General features: G+C 39.4%; 1 protein-coding gene across 4 annotated transcripts in view; it reads left to right on the top strand.

The window, feature by feature from the left end:
- agap1 (ArfGAP with GTPase domain, ankyrin repeat and PH domain 1) overlaps positions 1 to 25,884 on the top strand; it is a 642,020-nt gene that overhangs the window by 241,531 nt on the left and 374,605 nt on the right. For all 4 annotated transcript variants that reach the window (XM_073046649.1, XM_073046648.1, XM_073046647.1 and 1 more), the window contains exon 2: positions 11,810 to 11,868. In XM_073046649.1, coding sequence (XP_072902750.1) covers positions 11,810 to 11,868 — 59 coding nt within the window. The remainder of the gene's footprint in view (positions 1 to 11,809; positions 11,869 to 25,884) is intronic.

The raw sequence follows: 25,884 nt of genomic DNA, 5'->3' as shown, positions 1-25,884 counted from the left end.
CTGGGCTGACTTGCGCTCTCCTTCTGCTTTCCTGCCCATCATACACCTGATCTCTCAGCCCAGTTCTAACTCCCATGTTTTTTTCTGGAGGGTTTCGCAGGAAGTTTGGTCTCAATGCAGTTGTTTCTAAGTTCTTTTCCGGCTTAGTTTAGGTTCAGTATAATGCAGGTGGTTTAAAAATTATTGTCTGCAAACGGGAGAAAAATCCAAACTGCTTATGAAATCTTCATTGATAACAGCAGATATCTGAGATCAAAGCAGTGAATGAGGAAATAAAATTTGACACTTTAGAACGAAAACAACTGATAAAGGGATTAAGCTACCATGTTAAGAATAAGCTATTATTTCCAATCATTCTCTCTTTCCATGACTGACATTTCTTTGAACATGTATCTTCATGTGTCAGAAAGCTTTGTACATGAATATAATCCTCCTCTCAACCATATGCATGATAGTTTTATGAAAAATGTTTGTAGTGTACATAGTGAAGAACCGAGTTAAGCATAAAACAGAACACAGTAACTATGAAATCTCTATTCCATGGTATGACCGTTTCATTACCATTATTTGCATTCTGGATATTGTGTAATAGGGAGCCAAACAAAACCAGTGACATATCGTGCCCCTTAGAACGGTGACCATACCTCAAACCAAAACCAGATTCATTGTCTGTATGAAAAGATCCCAAAAGGCACTACCAATATTTTGGTACTACCTTGTATTTTTTTTTTACTTACCAAAATGTTAGTCCTATTTAGAGTGCATTATTGATCATTCTTTACCCCTGTCATTTTACCCTAGGTCAAGATAGCTGACCCCCCCCCCCCAACCCCATTATCTATTAGATTGAATCTGAAAGATGCATTGAACTGTGTTGTTTGCATGATTTTAGAATCTGCATCCTTAGGAGGGGGCAATATCAGAAAATGTATCACAACTGGAAAAATACTTGTAAAGCATAGCAATTTTTTGGGGCTCTATAGTTTCATTGGAAAAGTAAAATGGTAAAAAGTAAAATAGTAAAAGTAAAATTTATTATGACAGGATTAAATTGAACTCCAATTTAAATATTTTATGCTGTAAAAAGTGATCTCTTGTGACACCATATCCAACACCTTGAACATTCACTTCCTCCACCAGCATCCTGTGGCTCCAGTGGGTACCATCTTTTTAAAAATATACCTTCCGTTGCTTGCCAGTGTTGGATGCTCTTTCAGTAGCACACAGGGACTTTGCATAGTTTTTGTGTGGAGTTATAGATAGCAATTTTATATTGCAGGACTGGAGAAAAAAAGCTGAAGAGTAGACTTAAAAGGTGGGCGATGGGAGAGAGAAGCACAAGGTGATAGGTGAGACTGGAAGGGGAAGGGATGAAGTAAAGAGCTGGGAAGTTCATTGGTGAAAAATATAAAGGACTAGAGAAGGGGGAGTCTGATGGAAGGAGGAAAAGTGAGGGATGAGCAACAGAAGGAGGGGATGGGTGTGCAAGGAGATAAGGTGAGAGAGGAAAAGGGTATGGGGAATGATGGAGGGGCAGGGCATGACTGAAAGTTCGAGATATCGATGTTCATACCATCAGGTTGGAGGATACGCAGACGGAATATAAGGTGTTGTTCCTCCAACCAGAGTGTGGCCTCGTCGTGACAGTAGAGGAGACCATGGATAGATGTATCGGAATAGGAATAAGAAATGGAATTAAAATGGGTAGTCTCTGGGACCTGCTTTTTCTGATGGATGGAGCATAGGTGCTTGGCAAAGCAGTCTCCCAACCTATGTTGGGTCTCACCAATATACAGGGGGCCACACTGGGAGCACTGAGCTCAGTAAATGACCCCAATAGACTCACAGGTGAAGTGTTGCCTCTCCTGGAAGGACTGTACGGGGCCCTAAGTGGTAGTGAGGGAGGAGGTGTTGCTTTTGTTCCGCTTGCACGGATTAGTGCCAGGAGGGAGATCAGTGGGAAAGGACAAATGGACAAGGACTTGAACTTCTAGTAATCCCCCCCCCCCCCCCCCCGCCGCTTCTATTCTCCATGCCAGATGTGATCGAGGAAATCTTTGATCATGTTGGCTGTGAGAAGTACAGGTAGAGTCCATATAGACATATGTCCATGTTGTGCTGAGCTGTGCCCACAACTCTGTGCAGTTTTCTTGCGATCATGTACACCATGTACAGAGCAGTTATCATACCAAGCTGTTCTTTTTTTTATTAGTTTTTTTATACATTTTCTACATAGCTACAGATTTTAAAAAACCCAGATCAAAATGAACATTGATACAGTGCAAAAATAAACATACGATAATAATATGATACAAAGAAAGATAATTGAGAAAGCACCCAAATTGAAGACATGTAAAATTAGTATCCTCCCCAAGCCCCGTAACAAAAAAAACTCCAGACCAACCACAACACATACCAAGCTGTTCTGACGTCAGCATGGTTGAACCAGGACAGGCTATTGGAACTTGAAGCTTGCAACCCACTCGAGTTCAACACTGTTGATGTAAACAGGAGCATGTGCAATCACCCCTCCTGGAAGTCAGTGATGCTTTGCTGATACCGAGAGAGAGGTTGTTCTCGTGACCAAGTCTGCAAACTTGTAGATGGTTTTAGGGCAGGATTTGGCAAAGTAATCATCAGTGTACAAGGAGTAGAGTAGGGGGCTGAGGACACAAGCATGTGGAGCAGCAATGTTTAGAATAATCACGGCTGAGGTGTTGCTGTCTATCCTTACTGACTGTGGTCTGTTAGTCAGGAGGTCAAGGATCCATTTACAGAGGGTCTGGAGTTTGGAATGGTAATGTGCAGAGAATAAAATGTGTTAGGGTCAGTTTAGTGTAAAAATGAATGTTTGATGGTCACTATGAATTCAGTGGGCTACTTCTGTGTTGTATAACTTTGATATTTAATTTCTGAGATAAGGGTATTTATGAAGTTATACCATTTTTGTTGAAAAATAATAGGTATGTTTTGTCCAAGGCTGAATCCTTATACACTTAAGACTGTTTGCAATGGATTTGTTCTCAATTTCTCTTTTGATTGTGGCTACAGATTCTTTTTTTTATTGACCTTACAGTGATTGCAAAGTATTGATCGTGAATTCGAATGTAGTGCCATGGTTTCCATGCTGCTAATGGTTGTTTTAAATAGCAGATTAATAAATGGGGGTGAAATAAAGAGACACTTCAATTAGCACCTCTTCATGTGCTTGGCTCAGCTCGGAGGAGTCCACGTTGAGAAGCAGCCCTGAGCCCTCCTGGATGCCCGATAAGTGCAGCTTGGTCTCGGTGGGAAGCTGAACCCATTCGGCACCAGCAGTCAGGGCGAGAGAACTTCTGCGGAAAAAGGAATGCCCTGGAAATCTTATCTCGCTTCGTATCAATATCAGAGCAACGTAAATATGCCTTGTCCTTCAAACAGTGGCCTCAAATGAATGGCCTCGTTGGAGGCAGCCCAAATGTTCATGAGAGCTGTGGTTTGTGATGATGGAAGCATGTGCCGAGCTTGCCATGTTGTATGGTTGCCATGGTAACGTGCTTGTTAATGACTTGCCTTTGAAAATGGTTCTGTGCAGGCGAGCTGTGCGCAGTTCCTCCCGGATAACAACAAAAATGTTTCAAAGGCGGGCACATAATCATTATCTTGTTTATTTTTAGCTAGGTACAATATCATTAACTAGTTGAGGCCACCACTTCTCTCTTCTGTTACTCCGTTTCGGTTTTTACATTTAATTGCAGTTTTAGAAACAGCACATGTAATGACTACAATATGTCCTTCTGGTTGGAGAGAATGTTGATCAGTTGGCACCCAGTATTTCCCTTAATTGAGCTGGCTGTAGTTCATTTTATTTATGCACCCTGTAGTTTTGAACAGTAATTTTCAAATCTTTGTGTGTGCGAGTCCTCCCTTGGATTATCCACTTCCCCCATCTCTATCTTCCAAATGAAAAATATCCAAAGGGAAAAATATAATGTTATTACAAAGGTTTTTTAATGGTTTCATAGTCAGCTTTGGGCAAAAAATCATACTGATAATTAAAAATGCATGGATACCAGAAAATATTTTATTCCAGGAGCAGCAGTTTTTAAAAGCCTATTTTTTTTTAAGTTGTCTAACCTCCTTTGTATAATACTGATAGGTTTTAGCTTGACTGAGTCAGTGGGCTCTCTCAAACTGGCAGTAACTTGTCATCAGTGAGGCTGTGTTGTGTGCTACTTGCTGACCTAGTGCACTCTTCAAGTGCCCTGTTGGCCTCTGGTTGTTAGACTAGCGAAAGCTGCATGATCACTGTACGTTTGAGGGCTTTGTTAATCAATTACAGCCACACATGCTGGAAAACGTGGAATTCTGTCTAATAGATTTTTAACTTGGTGTGGTTGGAAAAAAAATAGAATTTAAATTCTGTTTTTGACAAAGATTGAATGATGTGGTGAAGGATGCTGAATTGGAAGGCTGTACTATACACACCAAATGTAGGATCTTACCCTGAGGACAGTAGAGACAAGATCATTAGGTATTTTTATGTAGAGGGATAAATATCTGAAAGATTGAGGAATTGAAAGTTAGGAAAATGGTGCAGAAGTGGCCAGTATAGGCCAGCCACAGTCATATTGAACAGCATGGCTGGCTTCATGGGCCTTGTGGCCTTCTCCTGCTCTTAGTTTATTGTGTTAAATGCAAATAAAAGAAATGGTTCTTTTCCTACCCCACTGGCTTCTTCATCGTCCCTATTGTTTGGTTTTTCGGACTGATGTCAATCCGTTATAAAACTTGCTGTATTGTAGGACCATGTTGCTTGAGCCAATCAGAGCTTTTGCTATATATCTAATTCAAAAGCTTACTTGGTGATTGGATTTTTAAAAATTTTAAAGTCCAAATATATTTTTAAAAGTTATGTTAAGACCATATTCGAATTCAGTCTAAAATGCATTACAATTCTCCTGTATGAAGGGTTTTGGCACAAATCATTGACTCTTTTTTTCCTCTCTGTAGATGCTGTTTGACCTGCTGAGTCCCTCCAGCATTTTGTGTGTGTTCCTCTACTTACAGTTGCAAGAAAAAGTTTGTAAACCCTTTGCATGCATGGTTTTCTGTATCAATTACTCATAAAATGTGGTCTGATCTTCATCTAAATCACTAAAATAGTCAAACACAATCTTTCTAAGCAAATAACACAGGAGCGTTTATGTGTTGTAGGTTTTCTATGTTTCTATATTTCTAAAATTTATATTTTTCATTGAACACATTGTTTAATCATTCACAGTCCAGGCTGGAAAAAATGTGTGAAGCCTTGTATTTAATAACTGGTAGAACCTCCTTTAGCAGCAATAACCTCCTTCAAACACTTCCTGTAGCTGCTGATCGGACTTGCACAATGGCAAGGAGGAATGTTAGACCATTCCTCCATACAAAACTGTTTCAGTTCATCAATATTTCTGGGATATATGAACAGCCCTTTTCAGGTCATGCCGCAGCATCTCAAATTAGTAAAGGTCTGGACTCTGACTTTGTCATTCCAAAATATACATTTTCTTATTCTTAAACCACTCTGTTGTGATTTACTCTTGTGTTTCGGATTACTGCCTTGTTGCATCATCCAACTTCTATTAAGCCTCAAGTGATGGACCACAACCCTGACATTCTCCTGTAATGTCTTGATATAATTTTGAATTAATTGTTCCCTCAGTGATTGCAAGCTGTCCAGGCCCTGGTGCAGCAAAGTAGCCTCAAATCATGGTGCTCCTTCCACCATGCTTCACAGTTGGGATGAGGTTTTGGTGTTAGTGTGCATTGCTCTTTTTCCTCCAAACATAGCAGTGTGCATTTTTGCCAAGCAGTTCAACTTTTCTCTCATCTGTCCACAGAACATTGTCCCAGAAGTGTTATGGGACATCCAGGTGGTCTTTTGCAAACTTGAAACGTGCAGCAATGTTTTTTTAGGAGAGCAGTAGTTCCATGAACACCATTCTTGATCAGTGTTTTTTTTTTAATAGTGGACACATGAACAGCGAAGTTCTAGAGATTTCTGCAGGCCTTTTGCTGTTACCCTTGGGTTCTTTTTCACCTCCTTCAACATTGTAAGTTGTGCTCTTGGTGTAATTTTTGTGGGATAAAAATTAGGGAGAGTAGCAAGTGTATTGAATTTCTTGCATTTGTGGACAATTTCTCTTATGTGGACTGAAGAAAACTCAGGTCTTTAGAAATGATTGTAACGTTTTCCAGTTTTGTGCATCGTTACAATTCTTCTGAGGACTCTGAAAGTTGTTTTGATCGAGACATGGTGCACAGAAACAGATCTTCCTTGAGAAGAGCAGGCTATCAGTAACCTGACTTTGTCTTTTTTATGGGACAAGGTATCACTACAACCCATACCTCCAATTTCATCTCATTGATTGGAACCCCTGGCTCCAAATAGTTTTTGTAGAAGACGTTATCCAGAGGTTCACATACTTTTTTGAACATGTAGTGTGATTGTTTAAATGGTGTACTTGGTATTGATGAGAAAAAGTACAATTGTTTGTGTTATCAGTTTAGGTAGAGTGTGTTCATCTATTATTGTGACTTAGATGAAGATCAGACCGTATTTTATGAGTAATTAATGCAGAAAACCAGGTATTTGCAAAGGGTTCACAAACTTTTTCTTGCAACTGTATATAAATGTGCTTTTATTTGTGTGCATCTTTATTGGATTGGAAATGTATCTATGCTGTCCTGTCAACAGTTGCTAGGTTAATACATTACATGTGCAACATGGGGTTTGGCATGAACAGTTTTAGCCTGTCATTATTTGGCCCACTGACTTGCTGTCATTGCCATGTAGATATAATGGTGGCAGTCAGTGCCCAGCACTGCTCTGTTCCAGTTCCAGCAATTTTCCAACATTTGTATCTGGGCCATGCAAAATCCCTATAGATGCTGCCTGGCCTGCTGCGTTCCACCAGCATTTTGTGCGTGTTGTTGGGATTTTTACACATCCCTTTAGAAAGTAAGTTGTTGTGCAACATTCAGATTAAGTGCCTACCACAAAGCTTGCATTGAACTACATTGCAAGTTTTTCATGTGGAATCAATCCAATCAAAATGAAGTGTATTAGGCTTTAATCTAGCAATTAATAGTGGACGTTAGTGTAGAGCAGGAGTCCAGGGACCCCTCAGATAATGGTAGGGGTCCATAGGATAAAAAAAGGTTAGGAACCATTAATGTAGAGTGATAGTGCAAAGTGATTTGAACTCCTGCAGTCTTAGATGTTAATAGTAATATTAAAATGTTGCCTTTTGTACTGAAGACTGAACAGTCTGCAGGACTCTATGTCTGTCCATCTAGGTACCATATCCGATGCAGATTTTGGTGACCATGGTTTTCCTTACAGATCTATCCCTTGTTCTTCAGATGACTTCCTTTTCCTCAATGTGTAGCCACCTGGCTAGGCTATTGATGTACATAAGCTGAGGACAGACTTCTATACTCTTCTTAAATGCTTAAATTCTGTAAAACGAAAAGGAATCAACTGCATTAGTAAAATTGCACTGGGTTATATTGAGGAATACATCCTGATGGGAGGAAAATATATGCAGTGTTTTATTTTTCTGTTGGATTCAACAAATTAATTGTACAAGATATAATTTGTGTTTAGTTGCAGTTTTAAAGCACAATTTCTTGATTATTCCAAGACAAGTAATCAAATCTCAGTGTCTAAGTATAAATAAAGATTATTAAATATTTTCCAGATCATGTAAAAGCAAATTTAAAAAATATATATTGTCTTTCTGGTGCTTAGGCTGCCCTGGTGTGCCCTACGGCCTCTTTTTGAATTTAATCAGTATTTTATATTCTGGTGACAGCTTATAAGAAACACAATCTGTGGAATGACCTGAGGTCAAGAAAAAACAATCTGAATGAAAGGAGCACAATGACTAGAAAGTTGTTTGAAACACAGAGGATCAGAAAGCTCATATAAAATCTTGCAAATTTCCTCATCTTGTCATTGATCTGTAATTCAGTTTCAAGCATTTGAAACTGAACAAACTAGCATTTGCCAGTTTTCATAATGTAGTTTAATTATGAGTCCTGGTTAGCCGTAACTCCCAAGCCACAGATTCCATACCCATCTCTGCTCAGGGTCTTTGCCATTCCCTCAGCTCATTCAAAACTCTCCTGACTTGAAGTTCCCTAGAACCTTTACTCCTTATCATTGAAAAATTCTGAAATGTGTGATTCCTATCTTTTGTGGAGATGCATACCATTGTGACCTTTCTGTACAATACACTTGAATCCTGGAACCTCTGCTGGGCTGTCCCCTTTCCATCTCCACCTGCTTGCCCTACGCAGTCCTGGAAGGTTAAATTTTCAGCTACCAGCATCATGCCTTCTTTTCATTCCCTGGACCTGGACTCATTCTCAACCTCTCCTTTACAAACCTTCATCACCTCTTCAGTTAAGATTTTGCCATCTCGCCTTTGGCTCAGAATTCATTTTCTGTTTGTGTATCTGTGAAGAGCTTTGGATTTTTTTTTACTGTGCTTCAAGGGCGTTGTATAATTGCTAGTGATTCTTGCCATCACAGGCCCATTGGTGAAAGCCGTCATTGTTGCCTGATTTATTATCGGCATTTTAAGAATGTCCTGCACCATTAAAACAGCCGTTGTGCAATTTAATCCCAGCTCTATGTATATTATTAAGAGCTGGAAGATATCCTGTCTTGGCTTGAAGTGAGTTACAATGAAATATCATGTCAATGCGAGGTGTCATACATAGAAGCAGAAATTTGCTTTTGCTCAATGAGGCGGCATATAAATGCGAGAGTTTGTTACTGCAGTGTGACACTAATTGGAAATGTTTGCTGCTTTCAAAGCTGGCAGAGTGACCAGCTGTTGCCCAGAGTGTGCTTAGATTAGCCAGTTTTGTCCCGGGAGGAAATTCTAATCTGACTCGCATCAGGCTAGTTGCAGCATAAAGAGCACAGACAGACATTAACCTGACTTGGTTCACTGAGAAGGCTGCTGTATTTCCCAGCCATCTGTAATGGCTTTGTAATGAAGTGTGTTCGCTGGCAGTGCTTTTCCTCTCCATTGTAACTTGTTTCCTGCACTATATGATATCTCTAATATGAGCAAGGATCATTATTTGTAGCCCAAGGGCTCCATTTGTGACAAACATTCATTAGCAAACTCTTTGAGTAGGATTGTGTCCACATTAGTTATTTTTTTCTTCAGCCTCTATAATTGACCCATTTCCTTTATTCTTTGTTTCAATAATAGAATGTGACCTTGTCATTCTCTTCACCAAAACAAGAGTCAGCTATTTTTAGTGAAGGTATTGATTTTCTGCTAGTTTTTCATCAATAGGAATAATAGTCTACCTTATTTTTTCTAAAATAATTTCATGAAATCTTTTATGTATTTGTAAAATTAATTGTTTAATAAAATACGCTCTTTAGTTTAAAATCCCTTCACAGCCATGCTATAGTCTCCTGGCCCTGAATGATTCTGTTGGAAATCTATGTTCCTGCATTAAGGCTGCAGTAGTATTGTCAATACCAATATGATTGGTGTATATGTACATGGTATATATGTTTTTTATAAACTGCCTATTCAGGCAAACTATCTTATTAATGTTTGCTTACTGAGCAAAGAGTTTATGTGTAGAGTTTAATTTATGGTCCTTCATTTCTAAGGCAGGTGGCATCACCTATTAAATGTATCATGTAAAATTCAGCCATCTGTTGGAGTTTCTGGCATGATTTCCACTCCTCCTCGACTGGCCTGTCTGGCCTTCCACTGTGCTGCTGCGCTTGTTACTTAGTCCAGGATTAGAGCTCAGTCAACCAGAGCTGAAGGCTCCAGTGCATCATAACTATCACCTCAGCTTCACTGGCAACTATGGCTGGTGAATTTAGTGCAGCTCCATTCATTTGAAGTTGTTTGCTAACCTGGTTTGTGAAGTTAAATGGTTTGGTGTTTTTCTCCTTTAATAGTTTACCTGGGTTAATCAGCTTTTTAAATAAGTTTAAAATATTATTTCTCTTGTTTTTAATTGGCTCTGATTATCAGAGATAGATAGGTGATCAGTGTTGTCTAGGGCAGAGCCTAGGATTTACTGCCTGATGCTTTGTTGCAGTTTGTGAACAGACGTAGCAATGAGACATCAAAATTGGTCAGACCCAGAGTGCTGCAAAAGTAAACAGGAGTTCAGAATGTGAGCTGGGCAGAGCGCAGTCAAGCCTAGTGTTGATTCCTGGACTGCATGGAAAAGACTCAGATGATCTTTTGGGATTGCTGATACAGGAGAGAAGGGAGTGTTTGCTTCTTCCTCAGAAGTTGCTAAGATTCACTTGCTTATTATGCACAAAAAATTTGTTGAGCCATCAGTGCTTTGAAATGGGTCTTGATTGCATATTGACCTGTGATTGTGAATGATGTGGTTGCCTCATTCAAGTTTTCAATGCAACTGTAATGGTCTCTACTCTGCCGGGTCATTGACTGACTCTTGTAGAAACGATAGTGTCTGGTGCTATTTCTATTAATTCTCTGAGAAGCATCAGCTAAGACATTATTGCTAGTACTTCTACCCTTTGGTTTCAAATTTGACTCCAGAAACTTCATAAAGTCTAGATTAATTTGCCCAGTGTTGTTCATTCTTCAGAAGAGATGTTGAACTGACAGGAGACCTGTGCATTTTGGTGCTATTTGAGATCTTCGGGAACTATTTGATAAGAAGAAACTAACCAAATCTTTCTTTCTGTAAATATTGTTGGATTATTGTTCATTTTGATTATAATACTTCAGTAGTTTAGGTGTACGATCATGTTTTGGTTTGTGAAGTTTACTTGGAAAGAATGTATTTTGCGGAGTATCAGAATACCTTGCACAACAGCTTCAGCTGGGTGCACCGGAGTGGTCAGACTGATTTATAGTGACATAGAATTGTGATGTAAGGAGTTCAATTCTGATTCCCATTCCCATTCTGACATGTCAGTCCATGGCTTTCTCTGGTGCTGTGATGAGGCCACCCTTGAGGTGAAGGAGCAACACCTAATATTCTGTTCGGGTCGCCTCCAACCTGATGGTATGAATATTGATTTCTCCTTCTGGCATATATTAAAAAAAATCCCTCCCCTCCCCTCTTCTTCCCCACTCTGGCCGCTTAACTCTTCTCACCTGCTTATCACCTCCACCTGGGTCTTCTCCTCCCATCCTTTTTCCTATGGTCCACTCTCCTCTCCTATCAGATTCCTTCCTCTCCAGCCCTTTACCTTTCCTACCCACCTGGCTTCACCAATCATCTTCTAGCAATCCTCCTTCCCTCTCCCCACCTTTTTTTTTAAAATTCTGATGTCCTCCTCCTGTCTTTCTGGTCCTGAAAAAGGGTATCAGCCCAAAATGTCGGCTGTTTATTCATTTCCATAGATGCTGCCTGAGCTGCTGAGTTCTGGCAACATTGCTTGTGAGAAGAAAGCCTGTTATCCCATTCTACAGACTTGAGGTCAAATCTATGAGATAAATCGTTTTTGTTCATTTCAGGTTCATAGAGTACAGACAGACTCCTGCAAACTGAAGTCACACAGTTATATTCTAAAAATGACAAATATCAGTGCTTTTTACTGTAGTCAAACCAAACTTTGTGAATTAGTTATATAAATACTAGGATTAGTTAACTCATGTAGGTAAGGATTTAGTAACCTTTGTAAACTGTTTTCTGTTCTTGTTTTGCTCTCTCAGTTGTTATTTGCGAAGGGTAGACAAATGTCGCTTTGCCTTTTGCAAACATTCTTATCGAGTTTTAATTTTGGCTATGGGCTTGTGTTTTGCAGATGCATTTGTGAACAGCCAAGAGTGGACACTTAGCCGATCTGTGCCAGAACTCAAAGTGGTGAGTACTGTCACCAGCACCTTCAAATAAGCTCTTGGAAATGATTCCAACAGAGTTGCTCATTGCAAAGGTTCGGAAGATATGAAAGCTAAAATTAGCTATTTTTATTCAGTGCCCTTTGCCAAGGTTATTTCATTTCCTCATCTCCTTAACTGCTGTTATGCCCCAGTTCATCTTTGAAAGCAGAAACACTGCTACCTATCAACATGGCCATTTGGAGTTTATTCTGCATATTCCAATCAGTGTTGGTCAACTACCCTGTTCTTGGAGACAAATAGCTAGGATCCTGCTCTTAATGACCATGCTTGAACAAGTTTAACTCTAGTAGTATCAAAGCCAAGCCAAATTCTGACTGTGCCTACTCATATGAGTTGTACAGATTCTAATTGGTCCTTGTGGAAAGTGACCAGAAAAAGATATTCTAACATTGTTTACCATCTCAATCCAAACCACTTTTACTCTCATGATCAGACAGTAAATTGAACCTCTCGTGCCTTTTGGTTTAATGTTGTATGACATAATAATCTGCATTTGTTTACTGAGATTTGAGAGGAGTAACATTGACCATATGACCATATGTACACATGACCACGTTATTATTAGATACACTGGTACACTTGCCCATTAATGCAAATATCTAATCAACCAAACACGCGGCACCAACTCAATACATAAAAGCATGCTGACATTGTCAAGAGGTTCAGTTGTTGTTCGGATCAAGCATCAGAATGGGGAGGAGATGTTATGTAAGTGACTTTGACTGTGGAATGATTGTTGGTGCCAGGTGGGATGGTTTGAGTATCTCAGAAACTGCTCATCTCCTGGGATTTTCACTTACAAAAGTCTCTTGAGTTTACACAGGATTGTGCAACAAAAAAAATCCATTGAGTGGCTGCTCAGTGGGTGAAAACGACTTGTTAATGAGAGAGGTCAAAGTAGAATGGTCAGACTGGTTCAAGCTGACAGGAAGGTGACAGTAACTGAAATAACCACACGTTACAATAGTGGTGTGCAGAAGAGTATCTGTAAATACACATGTTGAACCTTGAAGTGGATGGGCAACAGCAGACATAAACATACACTCTGTGGCCACTTTATTAGGTGCAGGAGGTATCTAATCGAGTGGCCACTGACTATAATTTCAGCCATAGTTGAGTGTGTTCAGTATTTCTAGCTTGTTGTCGTTATCAGAAGATTTTAGTGTGTATTTATCCCATTTAATACTTTAAAACTGTGTAGTCAGTTGATGTGATCATTTAATGATAATCCATGTTGGCTTTGCAGTGTGAATTGTTGACTTTAAAATTGTTGCTCTGACATGGAGCTGCAAGCATTTTCCATGTTTGATTTTGAGTTACTGATTAAAGTCATGATCGCAGATTTTGATATGCACCTGTGTTTTTAATTAAATTTGGAAGAATGCATAACAGATGTTTTCTTTATATTCTACTTAGAAATAAATAAATGTTATGTGTGTAACAGAAAAGTCCTAATTATACAAGAGTTTTTGAGTGGAATTTCCATGCTAACCCCTCCTTTTAATCTCCCAGTACATAGATTGTTTGGACTGTTCATCTGTCACCTTACCCTAGTAATGTAATTGCTTGCACGTCCACTCTCCCCTACAATGGATTCTTTGGTCTTTATTTTCAGGCCAAGCTATACAGCATTCAAAAGGAGTTTAGCCACTTTTCTCGTGCTTTTCTCAATCAACATGAAGCAAGTGGAGGCAGTCATTTATTTGCTGTATTTCTGATTGTTGTTCTTTGGCCACTTTAAAGTCTAAACGAATCAGAGATGCCATCTTATCTGCAGACATTCTGAGCTTTATGTAAAGTGAACATGTGGTCACCTCCTCTTCAATTACTACAAAAAAAAACGGTTCCCTTGACAGTAGAATGGTGAGGGCAGAATTACCCTTGAGTGTAATCATCCATCTCTCTCTCCTCCCTCTCCCCTCTCCCCTCTCTCTCACGTGATGAATTATATAGTGGATTTAGGTGGGAAGCTCAATAAATATATTAGGTGATAAGAGAAGGAAGGATGTGCTGTCAATGTGAGATGAGATAAAGTGGGAGAAAACCCATTTGACACACATTCCACAGCGTGCTGGAGACCTGGGCTCACTCCTGACCTCAAGCCTCTGACACTACTCGGGCACAATGATGTAGCTGCTTCCCCACGGCTCCAGAAAGCCAGGTTCAATTAGATTAAAAGATGTTGTGGTAGATAACCAGTGGCAGAAATATTTCATAAGTTTTTAAATGCTTTAAAGACTATTGGGTGCCTCACTGATGTAGCAGTTAGAGCGATGCTGTCACAGCTTGGGGCTTCGGAGTTCAATTCCAAAGCCATTCGTAAGAAGTTTGTATATCTTTCCCGTGAGCATGTGTGTTTCCTCCATGTTGCTCTGGTTTCCTCCCACAGCTCAAGCAGTTAGTATCTTTAGTAGGTTAACAGACCTGTGATTAGGCTAGTGTTACATAGGTGGGTTGCTGGGTGGTGCAGTGTGTTGAGCTGGAAGTGCCTGTTCCATGTTGTAATTCTAAATTTAAAATATAAAAAAATAAAACAAAGTTCCATTGAGAAGTAAGGACTCAACATGATAACTAATCCATTCGTAACTAACTGCAGTCAAGGCTAGTATGCCAGATTAATAGGCTTGGGAATTGGGATTTTTGTAAACAAGTAATGGCAAAATACTGATAGGAAAATATAGGAAATAAACCAGTAAGGAATACATAAACATGTCGGAGTTCTACATTATAAGAAGGAAAAGTTGGTGCTGGTCCCTTAGCATCTAGGACAGGGAATCATTAATAATAAGAGGAAAATCAAGCTGGTAGATTTAATGTAATCTTTTGAGACTTTCAACTAGCAGGATGGATAATGGGGAAACAGTAGAAGAAATGTATTTAGAATAAAAGCAGAAAATGTTGAAAACACTGAGCAGGTCAGGGTGCATTTTGACAAAGACCAAGGGCCTACATCAGGATTGAAGAGCAGACAAAAGAAGCTTGGGAAGCAGCAGGGAAAGCGGGGAAGGGATGTTAGTGATAGGGTAAAACCAGGATGATCATAACGGTGAGCTGTAAACAAGGTTATCTGTTTAGTGAGTGAATGGAGGGCAGATAGAGAACAGGAACATAGACACTATGCTGTGGGCGTTGAGAAGCGCAGAGAAGAAAGATGCATTCAGTGGGTCAGGCTTGGGTGTGTCCTCTACTCCCAGAGATTAAAGTGTGTTGGGGTGGAAAACAAGCAGAGCCAATGAATACAGATGGATTGCTGATGCAGACAGAAATCAAGTCTATCTAGACAGTGTAAATGGGCAATTGATAGTTGCATAGACTCAGTGGGCCATTGGTGCTGTTTCATCATTACATCTCTCTATGACTACTATTGAGTCCAGAATATGGCTGAGTTTAGATTTCTGAAAGGCATTTGATAGTGTCATTGTAAAAGGTTACTGCCCAAGCTCAGGGTTGATGGGATTAAGGATAATATATCAGCGCTTCTGGCGAAATGGTTTGGTGGCAGGAATCATATCGCAGATAAATGAGTCATTTTCAAGTTAGCACGTTGTAATTTCAGGGATCATTGCTGAGCCCTCAGCTGTTCGTAATGTGTATTCATGGCAGGTGAGGGGCCATTCTCACCCACTGACAATTTATTGCAGAGTCGGACAAGTTGTGAGGCATGCAGTGTTTGCAGAGAGAAATAGACAGGTTAAGTCAATAGGCAAAAGTATGGCAAATCAAGCGTACTGAGAGGGTTGTATTCATTTATTAAATTTTTATTGTATCAAAATCAGGTCTATTATCACTGATGTGGTGAAATTAGTTGCATTGCGGCTGCTATACAGTACAAGACATTAAAAATTGCTGATAAAATATGAAATATAAAAAATAAGTAAATAGTGCAAAATGAGAGTAAAATGGTGAGGTAGTGTTCATGGTCCATGGACCCTTCAGAACTATGATGGCAGAGGGGAAGGAACTGTTCCTAAAACATTGAGCGTGCATTCTCAGGCTCCTGTACCTCCTCCCTGATGGCAGTAATGAGAAGACGGCATGGCCTGGGTGGTGAGGGGCTTTAATGAGGCACTTTTGAATATATCCTCCATGGTGGGGTGGCTAGTCCCTATGATGGAGCTGGCTGAGTCTACAATCCCTTTGCAGTTATTTCATTCGGCAGCATGATCAGCATAGCCATTAAGGGTCAAAAGCCTGTTCCTGTGCTGTACTGTTCTATGTTCACATCGTAACACAGAATTTTCCTCTGCTATTTCTTGGTTATTTTCATGCATTCATTAGCTGCTATAGTTTGCAGCTCTAAATGATCACTTTAGTGCCAAATAAAGAAATTTCTCAAAGGAAGGGACAAAAATAATTTTGCAGGCTTTTTGAATATCAAAGCTTTAGTGCTGAAATGCAAAGGAGTGGAAGATAAGTTATGTAGGGTTCTGTTTGCATCATATATAGAGAACTGCCTTTTGATCTCTGGATGGATTAGTGGTCACAAATGGGACTCGAGCAGATTTCCTATACTCTTGAACCAAAAAGGAAAAAATTATGTGGACAAGTTACCCAAACAAGGCTTACATTCATCTCTGTCGATATATACTTAGGTTGATCAAATGAGTGGATAGGCAAAGCAAGAGAGGTTATTTCTTCTGGTGTTGGAAATGCAGAACAAAGGTCTGGATCACTTAGCTTAGAGCTTGAGTTTGGGCAGCATTTCTTCGCGCATGTCATGGTGGAAATATGGTGTTCTACCTCTAAAAGTCAGTTGTGATAGTGGAGGTCAATAGAAGTCTTCAAAACCATGATTCTTTTAGACATATATTAAGGAGCCAAGGCAGGGGTTAAAATGCAGATCAGCAAAGATCTGATTACCGTAATTAGGGGAATTAACACAAGAATTGAACAGCCTGCTCCTATTCTTGTGTTACTATTGACACTTGTAATTAAAGGTCACTTATGGCCTGTTATTAATTTTCTTAGAGATGTATAGGAACAGTTCTGTGACAGATATGAATAAAACAATGAACAGGAGAAAATCTGCAGATGCTGAAAATCCAAACCACACATAGAAAATGCTGGAGGAACTCAGAAGGCCAGGCAGCATGTATGGAAAAAAGTACAAAGTTTCAGGCCGTGACCCTTCGGCAGGACAGTGAAAGTGTGGCTTTAGGACCCAACATTTCTTTTTCTAAGTGGAATCCACCTTATCTAACTTCAGTTAATCTTTGTAAGTATTACCACTTGATGATATAGGCGACTGTCATGTACCATGTCTTAATTCTCAGATAAGACATTATTCACCTTTGACTTTGGTCTTTAGTGCTGTGGAACAAGTTCTGCATCGAATTTATTTTTAGTCCATTTCTGCTTCGTGTTTTGCAACCTGTAAGGGCATTGGCATCCAGAGCACCACTTGAGAAAATGACTTGCATGTTTGTAGAGATTCCATCTTTAGGGTGTGGCCATTGAAGTTTGCAGTATCCTAAAGCCGTAGGTAGAATATAACTAATGATCCCTTGTGTCTACTTAAAACATTTGAGTAAAAGTAAGTATTCAGGTCAGGTGTTGTAGACCTTTCAGATAGAATGAATGCCTTTTTTTGAATTATGCTGAGTATAAATATGATGATGCTTGTTTTCCAGGGTGTGTGTAAAAAGAATACCCTGCTATTGCAGGCATGAAGGCAAAATTTCAGGTTTTTATCAGAAGGATCATTTCTATTTCAAAAATCCTGCAGGGCAGGATTAATCTCTAATTGCCTTGTGGAACCAAAGTGTTTCAGAGCTTAGAGACATGACCACAGTGAGAGTCAGACAACATTGACCAAGAACTTGAGAATGCTAATTATGAAAGTGGAAGAATTTTAAGAAACTGTTCTGTGTTGTTTACTGATCAATACTACTTTTCATTTTAATCTGCACCCTTTTGTCCAATGTCACTGTATTTATATGCTGCCTCTTGGCTAGGAACCCTTCCAAAATGCTTTCTGATTGAAGCTATAGTGGAGAGATTAAATTTGAAAGTGAATAAGTAGTCAGAATTACAGTACTGTGTAGAAGTCTTAGGCATAAGTAAAAAAATTCTGTAAAGTGAAGATGCTTTCAAAAATAATGAAGGGCAAAGTTTCTAAATATCAAAAAAAACTTTAAAGAGCAGCATACAATAGAAAAATACCTAAATCAAATCAATATTTTGTGTGACCACCCTTTGCCTTTAAAAGGGCATCATTTCTCTTAGGTACGCTATCGTGCAATATTATAAGAAAATTGGTTGGTGGGTTGTTCCAAGCATCATGGAGAACTTGCCACAGTCTTCTGCAGACTTTGGCTGTCTCGCATGCTTCTGTCTCTCCAAGTAATCCCAGACAGCCTCAATGAATTTGAGATCAGGGCTCTGTGGAGGCCATACCATCTGTTACAGAACTCCTTGTTTTTCTTTTAGCTGAACTTAGATCTTTATGACCTTGGCCTGTTTTGGGGGTTATTCTCCAGCTACAGAATGAAGTTGGAACTGATCAGGTGTCTCCCTGATGGTTTTACACGATGAATGAAAATCTGCTTATACTTCATAGCACCAAGGATTCAATCAATTCTGACCAGGTCACCCACTCCATTTGCAGAAATGCAGCCCCAGTCCTGCAAGGACTCTCCTCTGTGTTTCACTGTTGTCTGCAGACACTCATCCAGCTCTTCTACTGACAGACTGCCTCCCGTTTGAGCCAAAAATTTCAAATTTTGCCATTGTTCAGCAGCCCAGTCCTTGTGTTTTTGTGTTTAAGTGAGCCTCTTGGCTTTGTTTCCAGTTTGGAGGAATGGCTTTTTGTCAGCAGTCCACTTCTGACAAGACTTCTGTGGACTGTAGAAGGGTGTACTTGGGTTCTGGTGGTTTCTGTGAGTGCAGAGCTGATAGCAGTGCTGGACCTCTTCTGATTTAGAAGAAACTCCAGTTTGATGTATTTCTCATTTACTGCATTCAGTTTCCATGGCCAACCACTGCATTTCTGGCCTTCAACCTGCCCATTTCTTTGTTTTACCAGAAGCACATCTTGAAACACCTGCCTGCTGCAAAATTTCTGCTTGGGAGAGACCTTACTGATATAGGATGACCATCCTTGTCTTGTTGCTATCTTCACTCTTGCCGTGATGTAAGAATTGATGATTTGAATTGTTACATTTGCTACACCCTCAACTTTTAGTTAGGTTGTTCTTCGCCACGTTTGATTCCTTCTACACCCGTTTCTGTTCCAGTTTAATCAGTTTAATTCATTCAGTTCATTATGTCATTGATCATTAGCACCCGTTTATTATCTTTGTTTAATCATACACTGGGGTATATACCTACTAAGCAATGACATTTTTTATGTGAAGAGTGATCTGTTATTTAATATGTTAATTTCTTTAAAGAATTACAAAAAATTCTCTTAACATATAATTTTTTGGAAAATGAATGGTTGGAAATCTAAAATTTGCTCTTTTCTACTGACACACTAATGCAGAAGGCAAAAAAATCCAAATTAAAATTTGTATTAAAAAAAACTAGCTGTCTAAGACTTTTGCACAGTACTGTTTATGAGTGGACTGAACTAGATTATAGAAGTAACTGGATGCCACTGTAAAGGTTAGCAGAAAACATTGTGTGGAGGCTACACTAGCAAGTTGTAAATTGGAACACAGGTTTTGTGATGTATTTGAAATTGCAGAGTATATAATGTAAAATGCTGACCAGGGTTGCTTTGGAATCATTATCTTAATGTTGCAAAGGTGTTGATATGGGCTTTAACAATAGAAAGCTATGGGAGAAGCAGAATCAGATGATGTAAAAGGTGAAAGTACCTGACCTTAGCATGGAAATATGGTTGGAGCTTATCTAAAGGTTAGAGATGAGACCAAGATCAAGAAAAGACTTGTTGGTTGAACACGCTACCTTGGGGAGGTTTGGAACTTGTGATCAGTGGAAAGAGTTTATGGTGATGACCAAAGCAATGTGTTTCCAATATTCAGTTGGAGTAATTTCTTTTTCAGCCAGTACTATCTGGCAAACAGATGGTTGGAGAAGAGAGCAAAGGAGCCGTGTGGCATTGATATAAGTAGAAAATTGAATAATTTTATCTCTGGAAGTAGGCTGGTTGCTAATTTCTCTTTATTACAACCCAAGTAACTTCGGTCTACAGCTCTGCTCTTTAGGAAGTGTATTGATGGTGTAAATTTCCTTGCAAGCTCTAACATTTAATATGCTTCCTGGATTTTCAATTTAACATTGTAAATGTCACAGCCATTGTCTAAATATTCTTTGTCTTTCTCCTTTGTAAATCCTTAATTTGGGTCACTAAGGTTATTTTTCTTTTCATCCTTTATTTTTTCTGATATTAGGTGTCTACAGACGGGATCAAACATATCTTTATCAATACAGATTAAATATTCAGCCCATAATTTACTAAGCAAAGATTCCTATTTTTAAAAAAAAGTAGAAATGAAAGCTGTCAAAAGCATTCTGAAATTTAGTCTAAAGTCTGTGTGCCATGACATAGAACAGTGATTCCCATTTTGGGATTCACAGTCTCCTCAGTGGTGATGAACAAAGTTTGCAGAGTCTTGAGGGTTGTTTAGTGTTAAGATTAAAACATTCACTAAAAAAAATGGCAAGATTCTATTCTGTATGCTACTGCAATTACTGTTTGGTCAATCTCTGGATCAGCCCTAATTCCTGAAGAAACTTGGCCCATGACATCAGGCATTTCTGGGGTGGGGTGGGGGTGCTTGTCTTACTGACTATGACTAAACGAGGCTTCCTTTCAAAAAGTTGAAGAAACACAGATTAAAAAATGTAAAGCAGATTTCCATTTTGACTAACAAATAACATTAAAACTTAACTAAAATTTCTCTTGCCACATTCAAACCTGTGGCAATAACATTCATCTATCTGCCATGTGTTTGCTGACATATTTGCTCACAGACTTGTTTCTGTATTTCTGTATTGTTCTCTGGTTTTGCAACTTCTTGACATCTCTGCAGTACAGAGTTCTTTGGAATCATTGCCTTAGCTCCCCAGGCCCTGAACTCTCCACATTTCCTCTGTAAGATGCTTGTAAAACCAATCCCTTGATCTGTCATATCACATTTTAATATATTAGGCTTGGTTTCTGGTTGCATTCCTGTGAATGATCAGGGAACGGTTTGTGGTATCAAAAGTTCTATATAATTTTTGTTTTAGCGTGCTGTTGTTGGTTTTATGTGATTTGAGGAGCCATTTGTTCACTTCAGTAACATGTTGGCTTGGATGAGTTGGGCCACGGAGCCTGTTTCCATGCTGAATAACTATGACTCAGTGATTTTTTTTCTTGCCTAAATGTTTTGCCTGAACCTGATCCCCTGGAATCCAAACCATCCACGTATTGCACTAGTAACACTGTAATGAGCACTGTTTTTTCCTGCTTCCATTATATGCCCAACCAATGAGAGATGATTTTTTCTGAAAATGGTTATGGTTTCAGTGTAGCAGTGACTAATGTGTAAAGAACAGAGGACCAGATCCAGATTAGTTTATTGTCATAAACACCGGGATACAATGAACTTCCTTGCTCATGTGAAACTGACAAGAGTAAGCGGTATATATTGTACTAATAAATACAAGAATAAATGGTGCCAAATGCAAAACAACAGAATGGTGTAAAGACTGTAGTGAAATCCAAAGAAATGCACAAAGAAATGCTGAAGCGACCTTAACTAAGAAGAGGTAGAATTAAATGTGGTAAGACCACTGGGAAGAGGATGGATTCTGAAGTCAGGCAGCAGTGAGGAAGAAGCACTTAAGTCCAGTCATTCAGGTTTTCAAACTCTTTTATCTTCTCCGAGAAGGTAGAAGAGAGAAAATGGAATGGCCAGGGTGGTAGGCATCCTTGATAAATGCTATCTGCCTTCCACCATGGATGAAAGGAAGTGTCGAGAATGTGATGGACTGAAATCTCTTCTGTTGTATCATAACGTTACCTTGATCAACGGAACTCCATTAACAAACCAAACTTAATGCAGTTTAGAGTTTAACTTGGACTAACACATGCATCTAGAACATGTAAAGACGGCGTATGGTATGCTTTCCTTCATTGCTAGGAGCATAACTTTGGTTAGATTGCACTTGGAGTATTGCATGAGGTTCTGGTTGTCCCATTATAGGAAGGATATGCAGGCTTTGGAGAGGGTTCAGAACACGTTTACCAGGATTGCCTGATTAGAGGCTATAAGCTATCAAGAGATAGCTATGACTAGAATATAGCATGAAATCTGATGGAGACTGAAGGATTCCACTTAATTATTCATTCCTCTGATAATTTGCTTGAGGTTTTGTAAGTTTTACTTGTAAGATTAAAATCTGCTTTCTTTCACCAATGTGGAGATCTGTTTTTGTATAAACTCTGAAGCCATTTTTTTCACTGAACTGGACTATCACTGGTCTGAATCTCCATTCCTTAGTGGGAAAGAGAAGGCTGGTATGGCAACATTATATTTTGCAGCTGAATATAATTTACTTTCTCTTGACATAAAACAGAGAACAGGACAGTTGAGGAACAGGCCCTTCAGTGCCCCTGATGTCTATGCCAATAGTGATGCCAAATTAAATTATCCCTTCTGCCTGTGTATGATCCATATTCTTCCAGTCCCTGCATATTCATATGCCTATATAAAAGCTACCATTCTGATCTATTTCAGTTACCACCCTGGCAATGCATTCCAGGCAACTACCACACTTTGAGTTTTTTTTAACATAGTTTGCCTTGCATATTGCCTTTTTAAAATGTTCCCCCTCTCACCATTTTCAGCTTTTCTACCCTGGGAGGGAAATTCTCTGGCTGCCTACCATATGTGTAACTCTCGTAATTTTATAAACATCTGTCAGGTCTCCACACGGCCTCCAATGCTGCAGCAAAAATAAACAAAGTTTGTCCAACTGCTGGTAGTTTATACTCTCTAATCCAGGCAGCATTCTGATAAACCGACTCTAAAGCCTGCTCCTCCTTCCTATAATGGGACAACGAGAACTGCTTGCAATATTCCAAGTGCACCCTAGCAACTGCATCATGACGTCCTTGTGTTTATGTCATATGCTCATGGTAATAAAGGTAAGCATGTGATCTTTACCACCCAGTCACCGCTTTCAAGGAGAAATGCATGATGTCTGTACATCAATGCTGCCATTAATTGTATACTTTCCCCTTACATTTAACCTCCCAAAGTGCAACACCTCACACTTCCCCAGATTGAACTATCCATAACTGTAACTGATCTATATCCTGCTGTATCTTTTGACCTCCTTCACTGTCCACAACACCAATATTTGTGTCATTTGCAGACTTTCTTTCTGAGCCATCTACATCTCCATTGAGTCATTTACATGCATTACAGACACCACTGCTCACAAACCTCAGCTGGTCATAGACATCCAGCCAAATAACTCTTCCATTTTTACCCTCTGTGTTCTATGGGAAGGCCAATTCTGAATCCAAACTACCAGTTAATTCACTGTGGACCCTATGCACCTTAATCTTCCTGATCAATGTACCATGAGAGACTTTGTCAAATGCTTTATGTCCATGTAGCCGACACAACCCACCTTCCTCAGGAACTCATCTCTTCAAAAATGCTCAATCAAAGTTGTAAGATGTTACGTGCCCCACACAAAGCCACACTGACTATGTCTAGTTAACCTATATTCTTCCAACAATGAGTAAATCCTATCCCTAATAATCCTCTTATAGGAAGCAATCATTATTTCTCTCCTATAACCAATTATTTTTACCAAGAGAAAACAAGATGGCATTTTTTCAATTTCAGGTTTCCCTTTCGCAGTCATCATTGGGAGATTTCTCTTTGCTGGGGAATTTCCATTCGATAATAATTACATATTTGCAGGTGATAAAGTCGCCAATGTTGGAGCTGCACGCACACCTTAACAAGAGCTTGTGCAGCTTAACTATGGCTTTCAAGCGTATGCCCTATTTGGGCCCTACTTCGTCTATATCAGACCTTCACATCTTTGTGCAGGCATGCTGATATGGAGCAGAACTCAGACTTGCTTGTCATACCTCTACCTTTCTCTCAACCCCTGTGTTGCTGCACTTGGTTTCCTATCCCAACGCCTCCCCTGTTTTCATTCCAGTTTAAACCCTCCTGAGAAGCTTTGGTCAACCACCCCTCTGGTTTGGGTCCAATTTTGTCTCTTATGCAAATCCCTTCTGTGCAGGTCCCATCTGCCCTGAAGACAAGTCAATGATCAATATATCGGAAGCCCTCTCTCCACACATTTAACTGCACTATCTTTGTGTTTGATGAGATAAGATGATGCTTTAGAGCTTCTTTATAGTCTGTAGTTGTGCATCATTTCATTCACAGTTTTGCATAAATCCTATGGCTATAAATGAAAAATTGAGGTAATGACTACTCTGACCAGGAATCTACACATTTATCAAAGGGATTTTTTTTGTTAATGACAGTATTTTGAATTTGGTAACTGTAACACATTTATCTGTATTCAGATTCACTTATTATCACCTATCATTATCTCATTGGAAAGGGTACAGAGGAGATTTACCAGGGTGCTGCCTGGTTTAGAGATAATGCATTATGATCAGAGATTAAGGGAGCTAGGACTTTACTCTTTGGAAAGAAGGAGGATGAGAGGAGACATGATAGAGGTGTACAAGATATTAAGAGGAATAGATAGAGTGGATAGCCAGCGCCTCTTCCCCAGGGCACCACTGCTCAGTACAAGAGGTCATGGCTTTAAGGTAAGGGGAGTTCAAGGGGGATATTAGAGGAAGGTTTTTTACTCAAAGAGTGGCTACTGCCCTAGTCTGTGGTGGAGGCAGATACACTAGTGAACTTTAAGAGACTGCTAGACAGGTATATGGAGGAATTTAAGGTGGGGGGTTATATGGGAGGCAGGGTTTAAGGGTCGGCACAACATTGTGGGCTGAAGGGCCTGTACTGTGTTGTACTATTCTATGTTCTATATTACTCAAGCATCTCTGTTGTTTCTTTGGTAAAATCAAAGAGAATTTTATATATTTAAATATGATGTTCAAACTGTAAGGCATTGGTACAGACGAATGTAATGATTGCTTCTTCTTGCAGTGATGACACCAGATGAGTTTGTGCTGCTGACCAGTTCTACTCCATCAATAAGTTCTAACCTCTGCTTGACATTTTGGTTTCTTGTGGCATTGAGTGAGACTGTAAGATTGTGCCAATTTATAAGCATTTTTTTAAAAATTTGCATCTATAAGTGAGGTAAAACATATACACTGAATGCTCATATTTAACCAGGAAGGGCGAACAGATCAAAGCTCAGTTGATAGCACTTTACATTCGATGTTACTAGGTTCTGTGCTTAAGCTTATTTGAGCATGGAAATCTGAGCTGACACTGCAGAGCAGTATCGAGAGACCCTTGTGTTATGGAATTACACAGCACAGAAATAGACCCTTCACATTCTGTCCATGTTGTCCACCTGAACTAGTCCTGTTGAAAGGTCTCATCCCAAAATGTCAACTCTTTATTTCCCTCCATAGATAAAGTCTGACCTCCCGAGTTCTCCAGCATTTTGGGTGCAATGCTCAAAATCTCATCATCTGTAGAATCTATCATGTCTTCTATTTGTCTGTGTTTGGCCCAAATTCTTCTAAATCTTTTCATGACCTGCCAAAATGTGTTTTAAAAATTGAATAGTACTCCCCTCTATGACTTGCCCGGCAGCTCATTCCACATACCCATCAACTTGCCTCTCAGGTTTCCTTCAAAACTTCCCCCTCTCACTTTAAATTTTTGCCCTCTGTGTTTACACTACCCTACCTTACCCTACCCTGGATAAAAAGACTGATTGTTCTCTTTTCAATGTTATTGGAGTTGGCATTTTCCAGGTGAGTGAAATACAGTGTATAAAATATAGAAGCATGAATAGACCATGTGGTTCCTCAGGTTTGCTCTGTCAGTCAAGTAGA

Source organism: Hemitrygon akajei, chromosome 5, assembly GCF_048418815.1.
Source record: "Hemitrygon akajei chromosome 5, sHemAka1.3, whole genome shotgun sequence".
Lineage (NCBI taxonomy): Eukaryota > Metazoa > Chordata > Chondrichthyes > Myliobatiformes > Dasyatidae > Hemitrygon > Hemitrygon akajei.
Note: the sequence above shows the minus strand (reverse complement) of the source record. Positions and strands in the feature narration are given on the sequence as shown.